This window comes from Nerophis lumbriciformis, linkage group LG22 (genome assembly GCF_033978685.3).
Source record: "Nerophis lumbriciformis linkage group LG22, RoL_Nlum_v2.1, whole genome shotgun sequence".
NCBI lineage: Eukaryota > Metazoa > Chordata > Actinopteri > Syngnathiformes > Syngnathidae > Nerophis > Nerophis lumbriciformis.
In genome coordinates, this window is record NC_084569.2 from 37,113,299 (window position 1) to 37,127,458 (window position 14,160).

At 39.0% G+C, this 14,160-nt stretch overlaps 1 protein-coding gene across 5 annotated transcripts in view; it reads right to left on the bottom strand.

Moving 5' to 3' along the window:
* LOC133615305 (junction plakoglobin-like) overlaps nt 1-14,160 on the bottom strand; it is a 327,845-nt gene that overhangs the window by 104,676 nt on the left and 209,009 nt on the right. For all 5 annotated transcript variants that reach the window (XM_061973808.2, XM_061973810.2, XM_061973806.2 and 2 more), the window contains exons 6-8: nt 11,296-11,497; nt 11,083-11,227; nt 8,913-9,016 (exon numbers count right to left, since the gene is read on the bottom strand). In XM_061973808.2, the coding sequence (XP_061829792.1) occupies nt 8,913-9,016; nt 11,083-11,227; nt 11,296-11,497 (451 nt within the window). The remainder of the gene's footprint in view (nt 1-8,912; nt 9,017-11,082; nt 11,228-11,295; nt 11,498-14,160) is intronic.

A 14,160-nucleotide genomic window follows, 5' to 3' on the forward strand; every position in this document is an offset into this window, starting at 1 on the left:
TTCCTGTTGATTTTTGCTGGGGGTTGTCAGTGTATGAAATATAGGTCTAAGTAAGACCTATATTTCATGTCTCTACGACATTCCTACTGGGAGTTACAGGCAGTTTTGTCTGTGTTTTCTTCCTAGGGGGCGCTGGAGCGCAATTTTGAGTTTTGGGGTTTGGTTTTTTGATTAGATCGCAATTTTTGCCAGCCCTGATGTGTGTGAGTTTTGAAGCATGTTTAGGGGATCAAATTGCAGCTCAAAGAGGCGGCGGTATAATAATAAAATACAATAGGGTTCTCTGTCCCAAAGGGACATCGGTCCCTAATAACTATTTGAGAGATCAGACTAATTTAGTGCATGGAAACCTAGTGATAGATTAAACTAACTAACTCGTCTAAGTGTTGCTGCACGGTGGATGAGTGGTTAGCATGTTGGCCTCACAGTGAAAAGGACACTTTTTCCATCTGTGAGTGCATGTGTTTTTTCTGGGCGCTGCGGCTTTCACCCACATCCCAAAAACATGCACGTTCGGTTAATCGGAGAATCTTAAATTGTCCATAGCTGTGAACGTGAGTGTCAGAATAATTGTATCTAAGTTATCACAAAACTTTGTGTTTCGATGAGTTCCCGGCGAGCAGACAAACGCTGTCTTTGATCTTACCAATCAAAAGGCTTGTAAAACTTCACTGTGTAGGATGGGGAGCGACATGAGGGTGTCAGTTTCTTTGAACTGTTTTGTGACCGAGGGCAACGGCTGTTTACGACCTTTTCTTTGAACCGACCTTTTCTTTGAACTGTTTTGTAACCAAAGGTTGTGGCTGTTTACGACCCCCGTCCCTTTAGAAACAGCTGTTGGCATGTAATCATGGAAAGTCCAAATAAAAGAGGAGGCGTACAATCTTCCGTCGGAGCGTGGTGGAACACTGTACAGGGGTACAGGTGTACGCGCTCTCCTCATTGAGCCAAATTTAATTCTGTCTCTGTTTGATTCCTTGCTTCTTTGTCTGTTTAATAGATGTCATCAGTGTTTGAACCTGACAGTGAGTGTGCGGGGTTGTTTGTTGGTTGGTGACCTCTCGCCCAAAGTCAGCTAAGATAAGTCCCAGCTCACCAGTGAGGACAAAAAGTATATAAAATGTGACTCAATGTAGGCATTAGGGCAATGTTAGCAAAACACGTGCAGGATCTGATGTACCGTATTTTCCGCACTATTAGCCGCACCTAAAAACCACAAATTTACTCAAAAGCTGACAGTGCGGCTTTTAACCCGGTGCGCTTTATATATGGATTAATATTAAGATTCATTTTCATAAAGTTTAGGTCTCGCAACTACGGTAAACAGCCGCCATCTTTTTTCCCCGTAGAAGAGGAAGTGCTTCTTCTTCTACGCAAGCAACCGCCAAGGTAAGCACCCGCCCCCATAGAACAGGAAGCGCTTCTTCTTCTACTGTAAGCAACCACCCGCCCACGTAGAAGAAGAAAAAGCGCGCGGATATTACCGTACGTTTCATTTCCTTTGTGTGTTTACATCTGTAAAGACCACAAAATGGCTCCTACTAAGCAACAGGGATCCGGTTCATGAAAAGACGCAATCTGTCCATCCGCACACGGATTACTATTTCACAGCAACTGTCTAAAGACTTTCAAGAAAAGCTGGCTACTTTCCGTGCATATTGTAAAAACAAGATAGCTGAAAAAAAGATCCGGCCAGAGAACATTATCAACATGGACGAGGTTCCACTGACTTTTGATATTCCTGTGAACCGCACTGTGGATACAACGGGAGCACGTACGGTGAATATTCGCACCACAGGGAATGAGAAGTCATCCTTCACTGTGGTTCTAGCTTGCCATGCTAATGGCCAGAAACTTCCACCCATGGTGATATTCAAAAGGAAGACCTTGCCAAAAGAGACCTTTCCAGCCGGCGTCATCATAAAAGCTAACTCGAAGGGATGGATGAAGAAAAGATGAGCGAGTGGTTAAGGTAAGTTTAAGTTTACGCGAAGAGGCCGGGTGGCTTTTTTCACGCAGCTCCGTCCATGTTGATATACGACTCCGTGCGCGCCCACATCACGCTGGTTTTAATATATTATTAAAGTTTGACTGACCTATTTGACTGTTTTTTTGACATTCCTTTAGCGCAGTTAGATGCGGCTTACAACACGGGGCGGCTTATAGGTGGACAAAGTTTTGAAATATGCCGTTCATTGACGGCGCGGCTTATAACCCAGGGCGCCTTATGGTGCGGAAAATACGGTACACAATTATATACACTATATTGCCAAAAGTATTTGGCCACCCATCCAAATGATCAGAATCAGGTGTCCTAATCACTTGGCACAGGTGTATAAAATCAAGCACTTAGGCATGGAGACTGTTTCTACAAACATTTGTGAAAGAATGGGCCGCTTTCAGTGATTTCCAGCGTGGAACTGTCATAGGATGCCACCTGTGCAACAAATCCAGTCGTGAAATGTCCTCGCTCCTAAATATTCCAAAGTCAACTTTATTATAAGAAAATGGAAGAGTTTGGGAACAACAGCAACTCAGCCACGAAGTGGTAGGCCATGTAAACTGACAGAGAGGGGTCAGCGGATGCCGAAGCGCATAGTGCAAAGAGTTTGGTGGAGGAGGAATTATGGTGTGGGGTTGTTTTTCAGGAGTTGGGCTTGGCCCCTTAGTTCCAGTGAAATTAATTTTAAATGCTCCAGGATACCAAAACATTTTGGACAATTCCATGCTCCCAACCTTGTGGGAACAGTTTGGAGCGGGGCCCCTTCCTCTCCCAACATGACCGTGCACCAGTGCTCAAAGCAAGGTCCGTAAAGACATGGATGACAGAGTCTGGTGTGGATGAACTTGACTGGCCTGCACAGAGTCCAGACCTGAACACCTTTGGGATGAATTAGAACGGCGACTGAGAGCCAGGCCTTCTCCAACAAAGAATGGTCCTATAAACACACTCCGCAACCTGGTGGACAGCCTTCCCAGAAGAGTTGAAGCTGTAATAGCTGCAAAAGGTGTCATATTGAACCCTATGGGTTAGAAATGGGATGGCACTTCAAGTTCATATGTGAGTCAAGGCAGGTGGCCAAATATTTTTTGGCAATATCTTGCAAGGCAGGAAACACTAAAATATCCAAACAACACAAGCACGTGTAATGGATGACACATCTGCACTACACAAAAACAATAGCAGATGCTTCAGATAACCACATCTCCATCCTGTTGACACGTGCATGTTTGTACAAGCATGTAGTTGTCTTTTGGGAGTGTTTCATCAGCTGTTCCGTAAATGTCAACAAAGTAATATCAGCTATGGTTCACTTGATATTAGACATTAACACACAGACTCATGCTCAACCCAAATACTCCTCCTTCCCCCTTTGTTTTCACCTCATTTAATTGGCGTCCAATTTCTCCGTCAGGTAAAGAGGGAGGGCCAAGTGTGAGGGCCGCAGAGCCGGCTAAATGGAGTGAGCTCTTGGATATCGAGGGAGAGGAGAAACGTCCAACATTACACTACGCCTGCTAAAAACGGTGGCAGAAAACAAACAAAGAGAAGCCAACATATGTAAATAATACGCTTCATTATTATAATGACGCTCATGGTTTTGATCAGATGTTCCTATGTTGTTATGCTCGACATCAATATTGGCTATTTTTTAATACTTTGTTGTAGTGTTGTCAAGATACCAATACCGCCACCGGTACCAAAATGTATTTCGATACAGCCGCAGATGTTATCTTTGTTTTAGCCCGCTAACAGCCAAGGACTTCAACGAAGATAAGACGACAGCACGCAGACGAAGCAGAGACAAAGCGAAATCGCAAGGCCCCCAGCATATTCCGTCACGTATTGTGCGTACTGGAGCTGCTTTGCATGATATATGTGACCACTCCTTTTAGAGGCGGCCTCAGTGATGTTGACTGTGGAACTATTGAATAAATAGAGGGACGCGGGAGCTGAACATAAGAGCGTAGGGCGAGACTGTGAGTAAGTGTGCAGCTCCATGTCGTCTCCTCGTGAGCTAAATTGAACTCTGTCTCTGCATGATTCCTTGCTTCTGTCATCAGTGTTTGAACCTGACACATATTTAATAAGGGAACATTATCACAATTTCAGAAGGGTTAAAACCATTAAAAATCAGTTCCCAGTGGCTTATTTTATTTTTCTAAATTTTACCCATCACGCAATATCCCTAAAAAAAGCTTCAAAGTGCCTGATTTTAACCATCGTTATATACACCCGTCCATTTTCCTGTGACGTCACATAGTGATGCCAACACAAACAAACATGGCGCATAGAACAGCAAGCTATAGCGACATTAGCTCGGATTCAGACTCGGATTTCAGCGGCTTAAACGATTCAACAGATTGCGCATGTATTGAAACGGATGGTTGTAGTGTGGAGGAAGGTAGCGAAAACGAAATTGAAGAAGAAACTGAAGCTATTGAGCCATATCGGTTTGAACCGTATGCAAGCGAAACCCACGAAAACGACACGACAGCCAGCGACACGGGAGAAAGCGAGGACGAATTCGGCGATCGCCTTCTAACCAACGATTGGTATGTGTTTGTTTGGCATTAAAGGAAACTAACAACTATGAACTAGGTTTACAGCATATGAAATACATTTGGCAACAACATGCACTTTGAGAGTGCAGACAGCCCATTTCAGGCGCGCTAAGAACATATATTTTTCCACAATTTCAGCACTCAGGTTAACCATACCTAAATAGACACAAAATACTGCATTACACAAGAATACCCGAATGTACTCGAATGATTGAAAAAAATAAATATTTTTAAACTAAATTATTGGTAAACACAGTTTATGTATAATAATTTACGTAAAACCGCGAGTAATGAATAACGTTTTCATCAATTAATATATTCTGTAGACATACCCTCATCCGCTCTCTTTTCCTGAAAACTGATCTGTCCAGTTTTGGAGTTGATGTCAGCATCTGCTTTGAGTGTCGCAGGATATCCACACATTCTTGCCATCTCTGTCGTAGCATAGCTTTCGTCGGTAAAGTGTGCGGAACAAACGACTGACCATTTCGTCGGCTTTCCCCACAGCCTCGTATTTATTTCTTGCCACTTTGGCATCTTTGGGCCACTGGTGCAACTTGAATCCGTCCCTGTTCGTGTTGTTACACCCTCCGACAACACACCGACGAAAGTGAGAAAATGGCGGATTGCTTCCCGATGTGACGTCACGTCGTCATCGCTCCGAGAGCGAATAATAGAAAGGCGTTTAATTCGCCAAAATTCACCCATTTAGAGTTCGGAAATCGGTTAAAAAAATATATGGCCTTTTTTCTGCAACATCAAGGTATATATTGACCATACTTGCCAAACCTCCCGGATTTTCCGGGAGACTCCCGAAATTCAGCGCCTCTCCCGAAAACCTCCCCGGGACAAATTTTCTCCCGAAAATCTCCCGAAATTTAGGCGGAGCTGGAGGCCACGCCCCCTACAGCTCCATGCGGACCTGAGTGACGTGTTGACAGCCTGTTCACACATCCGCTTTCCCACAATATAAACAGCTAATGATCGAGGGCGAGTTCTTGGTTTCTTATGTGGGTTTATTGTTAGGCAGTTTCATTAACGTCCTCCCAGCGCGGTAACAACACACAACAACAGCAGTCAAGTCTTCGTCTACCGTAAAGCAGTTCGTCTGCCGTAAACAGCAATGTTGTGACACTTTTAAACAGGACAATACTGCCATCTACTGTACATGCATATGTGACCCACCCATAATGTGTCACATTTTTGTGTTGATTTATTTATTTTATTTTGTGGTTTGAATTCGTTTTTGGAGCTGTCATTACACATTTATCAGTATTCACATTGGTCAGTAGGGGGCAGTAGGGCATTTCTTCCCAATTGAATGCTATCACCTGCATACCGGAAGTGTCTTGTCATTCTGATGAGAGCGACCAGTCTGTGAACAATTGAAACGTCCTGTGTGCTTTTTCCTCCTGTATAACAGGTTAGTTTTGGTGAATCAACTCACTGAATAATATCCATGTGATCTTTATAAGTTTAAGTACACATTCTGATGGTGGAGCCTAACTCTAAAGTGTTTGTGAGTTGTAGTTTGTATTTGTGAATGAATCCAGTGCACAGCTGCAGTAATCAATACAAAATGGCGACGTGAGTGCGCAATGTTTATATAGGAACTTCTGATCCTAATTCAGACTCCCAAATTGGAGCTCCAGTTTTCTTATTGATTTTATAATATATATTTGTATAATGTGTGTGTTCTGAAATAGTGACAGAGAATAGAACAAGAATGTACAATTCAACCCTTAACTCAACAATGAGTAGATGAGTGTTATGTGTGTGTATATGTGTAAATAAATGAACACTGAAATTCAAGTATGTATTTTATTTATTTATATATATTTATATATAAATATATATATATATATATATATATATATATATATATATATAATAAAAATAAATATATATATATATATATACATATATATATATATATATATATATATATATATATATATATATATATATATATATATATATATATAGCTAGAATTCACTGAAAGTCAAGTATTTCTTATATATATATATCTTAACCACGCCCCCCGCCCCACCCCCGACCACGCCCCCACCCCCCACCTCCCGAAATCGGAGGTCTCAAGGTTGGCAAGTATGATATTGACGCTTACATAGGTCTGGTGATAATGTTCCCCTTTAAGGCCAAAAATAGATATTCACTTAGTATTACTTTCTTTAAAACATGTATTCAGTATTTTTTCACTTTAGAAAGTTATATGGTTGGAACCGATAATGATGCCAAAAAACATTTTAAAAAAAAGGGAAGTCTTCAAATGCTTATTTTGAAAATGTAATTTTGTTTATAGATTATATGCAATCTGTTGTGTTCCCTAATTTGAGTGTACATAAATGAAGGTGTGTGTTCATACTTGCCAACCCTCCCGGATTTTCCGGGAGACTCCCGAAATTCAGCGCCTCTCCCGAAAACCTCCCGGGACAAATTTTCTCTTGAAAATCTCCCGAAATTCAGGTCCATGTGGACCTGAGTTCGCTTTCCCACAATATAAACAGCGTACCTGCCCAATCACGTTATAACTGTAGAATGATGGAGGGCGAGTTCTTGGTTTCTTATGTGGGTTTATTGTTAGGCAGTTTCATTAATGTCCTCCCAGCGCGGCAACAACACACAACAACAGCAGTCATGTTTTCGTCTACCGTAAAGCAGTTCGTCTGCCGTAAACAGCAATGTTGTGACACTCTTAAACAGGACAATACTGCCATCTAGTGCATTTGATGAAAGCACTTTTGTGCGTGCCACACAGCAATGCATCATCAGAGAGGGTGTTCAGCATGGTTAGAAAAATAGTGACAGAGAATAGAACAAGGCTGGACAATTCAACCCTTAACTCAACAATGAGTAGATGAGTGTTGTGTGTGTGTATATGTGTAAATAAATGAACACTGAAACTCAAGTATTTCAAATATATATATATATATATATATATATATATATATATATATATATATAAAATAAAAGAAATATATATATATATATAGCTAGAATTCACTGAAAGTCAAGTATATATTGTATATAAATATATACTGTATATATATATGTATATATATATACTTATATATATATATATTTGAAATACTTGACTTAGTATTTCTGATATATATATATATATATATATATATATATATATATATATATATATATATATATATATATATATATATGAAATACTTGACTTGGTGAATTCTAGCTGTAAATATACTCCTCCCCTCTTAACCACGCCCCCAACCACACCCCCCGCCCCGCCCCGCCCCCCCACCTCCCGAAATCAGTAGGTCTCAAGGTTGGCAAGTATGTGTGTGTTGGACATCATCTGGACTGGACCTGGTTTTAAGAACCCTTTAAACAATCTCATTTCATCGACAACCTGGTCTGGTGACGATAATGTCCTTTAGTTAAAAAATAAAAATAAAAATAAAAAAACTAAAATCATTTTCTTGAACTAGAAAGAAACTAAAATAAAATAAAAACAGTTACATAGAAACTAGTAATTAATGAAAATGAGTAAAACTAACTAGTAAAGGTTAGTACTATTAGTGGACCAATCATGTGTGCTTACGGACTGTATCCCTTGCAGACTGTATTGATATATATTGATATATAATGTAGGAACCACAATATTAATAACAGAAAGAAACAACCTTTTCGTGTGAATGAGTGTAAAAGGGGGTGGAATGTTTTTGGATTGGTGCACTAATTGTAAGTGTATCTTGTGTTTTTTATGTTGATTTAAAGTGTTTTAAACACTTCGCCACATGACAAAGTGGAAGGGGGGGGAGGGAGAATTGGGATTGAGCCATAATCTAGGACAGTGGTTCTTAACCTGGGTTCGATGGAACCCTAGGGGTTCGGTGAGTCGGCCTCAGGGGTTCGGCGGACGTCAAGACACACCCGACTCATCGTGTAAATAAAAACTTCTCCCTATCGACGTATTATGGATACCCCCAAACAATGTTCCCTCTAATTTTCCATCTCATTTGCAGGTGTGTAATTTCTTGTGAGTTCATGTGTTGGCTTTGTTCTTTCAACAAGGTGATGTTCATGCACGGTAAATTTTATGCACCAGTAAAAAAAACATAACTTAAATTATTTCTATTTTTATTTTTTCACTAAAGAAGGGTTCGGTGAATGAGCATATGAAATTGGTGGGGTTCGGTACCTCCAATAAGGTTAAGAACCACTGGTCCAGGATGTGGTTACTAAAATCAGAATCATGAGCTACAGTGTAAATCCTGTTATGCAGAATTGATAGAATTCAGATACCGTTTTGCTTGAGGTCTTATTATTGATTATTGAAAGGAATATCAATACACACCTGCTTGGTTGCGGCATCTGACAGGTTCCGGAGCGTCCATAGGCAGTTCTGAATCAGACGCTGACTTGATCCAGTGAGATGCTGACCCAAAGCCTGCATACCGCCTTAAGAAATTTGCACAAATACATAACAATATTTTATCTCTCGATGTTCTACAAACCCTGTTTCCATATGAGTTGGGAAATTGTGTTAGATGTAAATATAAACGGAATACAATGATTTGCAAATCCTTTTCAACCCATATTCAGTTGGATATGCTACAAAGACAACATATTTGATGTTCAAACTGATAAACTTTTTTTTTTTTGCAAATAATCATTAACTTTAGAATTTGATGGCAGCAACACATGACAAAGAAGTTGGGAAAGGTGGCAATAAATACTGATAAAGTTGAGGAATGCTCATCAAACACTTATTTGGAACATCCCACAGGTGAACAGGCTAATTGGGAACAGGTGGGTGCCATGATTGGGTATAAAAACAGCTTCCCAAAAAATGCTCAGTCTTTCACAAGAAAGGATGCGGCGAGGTACACCCCTTTGTCCACAACTGCGTGAGCAAATAGTCAAACAGTTTAAGAACAACGTTTCTCAAAGTGCAATTGCAAGAAATTTAGGGATTTCAACATCTACGGTCCATAATATCATCAAAAGGTTCAGAGAATCTGGAGAAATCACTCCACGTAAGCGGCATGGTCGGAAACCAACATTGAATGACCGTGACCTTCGATCCCTCAGACGGCACTGTATCAAAAACCGACATCAATCTCTAAAGGATATCACCACATGGGCTCAGGAACACTTCAGAAAACCACTGTCAGTAACTACAGTTGGTCGCTACATCTGTAAGTGCAAGTTAAAGCTCTACGATGCAAAGCAAAAGCCATTTATCAACAACACCCAGAAACGCCGCCGGCTTCTCTGGGCCCGAGATCATCTAAGATGGACTCATGCAAAGTGGAAAAGTGTTCTGTGGTCTGACGAGTCCACATTTCAATTTGTTTTTGGAAATATTCGACATCGTGTCATCCGGACCAAAGGGGAAGCAAACCATTGTTGCGTTTGGACCAGTTGTTCCTCCCAGGGAATTCAAGTTTCTGGTCGTCGCTCCCAAGCTCTTTACGACACTTAAAGCTGAGTAAAAGAACCACCAGAGACAGAATAGGTATTTTGTAATATATTTGCAAAGCTTTGTAAATATCATGAGACCAGTCCAGCATAGAACATTCAATCGCGCAGCTAAGATGGTCTCCCCTAAAAAATGGAAACCTTCTCTTCTATAAAGTCTCTCTCCCTCCCACCCTCGCTGTCTTGTCTTTCCAGCCCAAACACATGCCCATTGTCCTCCGCACCTGGACATAAGAAGAGATAAAAGAAGGAGTACCTCTCCTCCTTACATTCCACACTCAAGGTTAGCACACAGTATTTGCAGACAACCAAAAGACCACAATTGGAAGAAAAACACTAGCTGTTTTGTAATATGATTATGAAATGAAAGAAGTAACACTTAAATACGGATATATGTAAGTATCTGCCTCCGACACCATCCAGACTGTTATCGACGCAAACATATGCTGCCATCTAAGCGCCGTCTTTTTCATGGACGCCCCTGCTTATTTCAGCAAGATAATGCCAAGCCACATTCAGCACGTGTTACAACAGCGTGGTTTCGTAAAAAAAGAGTGCGGGTATTTCCTGGCCCGTCTGCAGTCCAGACCTGTCTCCCATCGAAAATGTGTGGCGCATTATGAAGCGTAAAATACGACAGCGGAGACCCCGGACTGTTGAACGACTGAAGCTCTACATAAAACAAGAATGGGAAAGAATTCCACTTTCAAAGCTTCAACAATTAGTTTCCTCAGTTCCCAATCGTTTACTGAGTGTTGTTAAAAGAAAAGGTGATGTAACACAGTGGTGAACATGCCCTTTCCCAACTACTTTGGCACGTGTTGCAGCCATGAAATTCTAAGTTCATTATTATTTGCAAAAAAAAAAAAAAAAGTTTATGAGTTTGAACATCAAATATGTTGTCTTTGTAGTGCATTCAATTGAATACGGGTTGAAAAAGATTTGCAAATCATTGTATTCCGTTTATATTTACATCTAACACAATTTCCCAACTCATATGGAAACGGGGTTTGTACATGATTGTCGAAGAAATTTGGCCCTACCAGTTTCAACGATGGCGGGCTTGTTGCTGGGACAAACAGATAACACTTTGAGCACCCGACTGGTGGTCCACAGCAGCTTTTCATAATTGTAGTTCCTCATGATGAACACCAGACCATCTGGACCGCCATTGGCAAGTATGATGAGCTGATAAGAACAAGGTCAATATCAACAAAATGTTGAGGTAAAGAACGACTCATACCCATGACCCTCACCTTGCTCTCCTGGTTGCCGTAAGACAAAAGCTGCAGACAGTCTGTGGTAATGGCCAAGAACTTAGGGTTGCTCTTCTTCAGTAAAGGCACCATCCTCTGCAGGCCATCAGCAAGACGCACAGCCATCTTGGCACCCTCTTGGTGCAACAAGAGATTGTGAAGGGTGGTTATGGCGTAAAATAAAATGGACTCCACGGGTGAACTGTAGAAATGAGAAAAAAATAAATACAAACATCATTAAAATATCTAATATCATGACTAGAAAGCAGTCCATCACCATGCCTCACCTCAATGTTCTGCCAATATAAAGTACACTTCTTAAATTATAATAATTATAAACATAGTCATGATATCCTAAAAAAACAAAACGTAATCCTACTTCCTGGATAAATCTGTCGAGTTGAATTTTTTTTTTCTTCCAATGGTACTGACAACAGGAAAAATGCAGAGTACATTTTCCTGTACATTCCTTTCAAAATAAGGTATTTGCATCCAATAAATAACCAGTTCTGTGTTTAAAAGCACAGAGCAGGACAGCATACAGGTGCATTAAAACCAAAACAAACAGGCTAAAGAACAGCTTCTTCCCCAGGGCCATAACCATCCTGAACGGACTGCCCCATTGTCCCTCATAACTGCCTTCTCTTCGGTGCAAGAACCCATTCCACCAACCACCCTGGTTTTTTTTTGGTTTTTTTCATGTATATATTCGTTTCACACCATATTCATTGCACTTCTACATTTTTTTATATTTTTATATATTTGCACATTGTTTTTCTAGCATGCACACATCGCACTGTATGGAATGGCCTCAATCTCGTTACCTTGCGTAATGACAATAAAGCTGATTCTGATTCTGATTCTGATTCATATCAGAAGCCCAGTCTATAAAACTTAGGTACGTACAAACCAGGGCCAGAACGTTGAGTATTGGACGCCTGGTGGGTGATCCGTAAAAACTAGGGATGTTCCAATGAACATGTGGGACCCGGTTTCATTTTTTAATAAAAGAAAAATGATACAATTAATACATTTTTCAAACTGAGACTCACTGACTTTGGCTCATCTTCTGTGAAGAACATATATCAGAATACATATTTAATGACCACACACCATACACCCCACCTACACATTTCTATTACATATAAGATGTCCGGGTCCAATGGACACGGGGCTAATAGAAGTGTGGAAATTGATGTTCTGTGTACCACACGCAACACACACACACACACAGCAGGCCTAGACAGGAGGAGGACAGAGTGTAGGTACACAGAACATCAGAGGGTCAAATGTGCGAGAAAATGAGAGCAGACAGTGTTGACAAACAATGTTGCAACCTTGTGTGGGAACCGCAGGTGCAGAAACACAAAAGAAGAATCCCTGTGGGATGCAGAAACTGGCAGAGAAATTTTCCGTGCAACGTTCATATTGTTGTTACTCAGCCAGCGTTTGTGGGTCTGATGGACCCGTTGCATTTTGCGGCTTTTAATGCCTCACAATCAAACACTTTTATGTTAAAATACTGAACAGATGTTTATTGGGATCAGGTCAACATATGTTCGGTATTTTAACATAAAAGTGTTTGATTGTGAGGCATTAAAAGCCACAAAATGCAATTACTTTATTTAAGGACAAAATTGTTCTTCGATTGTAATAAGAAACATATGATTAATGTACCCTAAGATATTTTGTTAAAATAATGCCATTTTTGTGGTCCCCTGATTAGATTTTTTTGTTAAAATAATGCAATTTTTTAAAACATTTTAAATATTGCAGTTTTTTGTTAAAATAATGCCATTTTTGTGGTCCCCTGATTAGATTTTTTGTTAAAATAATGCCATTTTTTAAAACATTTTAAATAATGCATTTATTGTTAAAATAATGCAATTTTTGTGGTCCCCTGATTAGAATTGTTGTTGAAATAATGCCATTTTAGTGGTCTCCTGATTAGATATTTTTTTCAAATAATGCAATTTAAAAAAAATATTTTAAATAATGCATTTGTTGTTAAAATAATGCAATTTTTTGTGGTCCCCTGATTATATTTTTGGTTAAAAGAATGCATTTTTAAAACATTTTTAAATAATGCGAATTTTTGTTGAAATAATGCCATTTTAGTGGTCCCCTGATTAGATATTTTTTTCAAATAATGCAATTTTTAAAAAACATTTTAAATAATGCCTTTGTTGTTGAAATAATGCAATTTTTGTGGTACCCTGATTATATTTTTGGTTAAAATAATGTCTTTTTTTATTTTTTATTTAAATAATGCAATTTTTGTTGAAATAATGCATTTTTGTGGTCCCCTGATTAGATTTTTGGTTAAAATAATGCCATTTAAAAAAAATAATTAAATAATGCAATTTTTGTTGAAATAATGTATTTTTGTGGTCCCCTGATTATATTTTTGGTTAAAATAATGCCATTTAAAAAAAATTTTTAAATAATGCCATTTTTGTTGAAATAATGCTTTTTTGTGGTCCCCTGATTAGATTTTTGGTTAAAATAATGCCATTTTTAAAAAAAAATTTAAATAATGCAATTTTTGTTGAAATAATGTAATACTTGTGGTACCCTGATTATATTTTTGGTTAAAATAATGCCATTTAAAAAAAAAAAAATTTAAATAATGCAATTTTTGTTGAAATAATGCATTTTTGTGGTCCCCTGATTAGATTTTTGGTTAAAATAATGCCATTTAAAAAAAAAAATTTTAAATAATGCAATTTTTGTTGAAATAATGCATTTTTGTGGTACCCTGATTATATTTTTGGTTAAAATAATGCCATTTTTAAAAAAAAATTTAAATAATGCAATTTTTGTTGAAATAATGCATTTTTGTGGTCCCCTGATTAGATTTTTGGT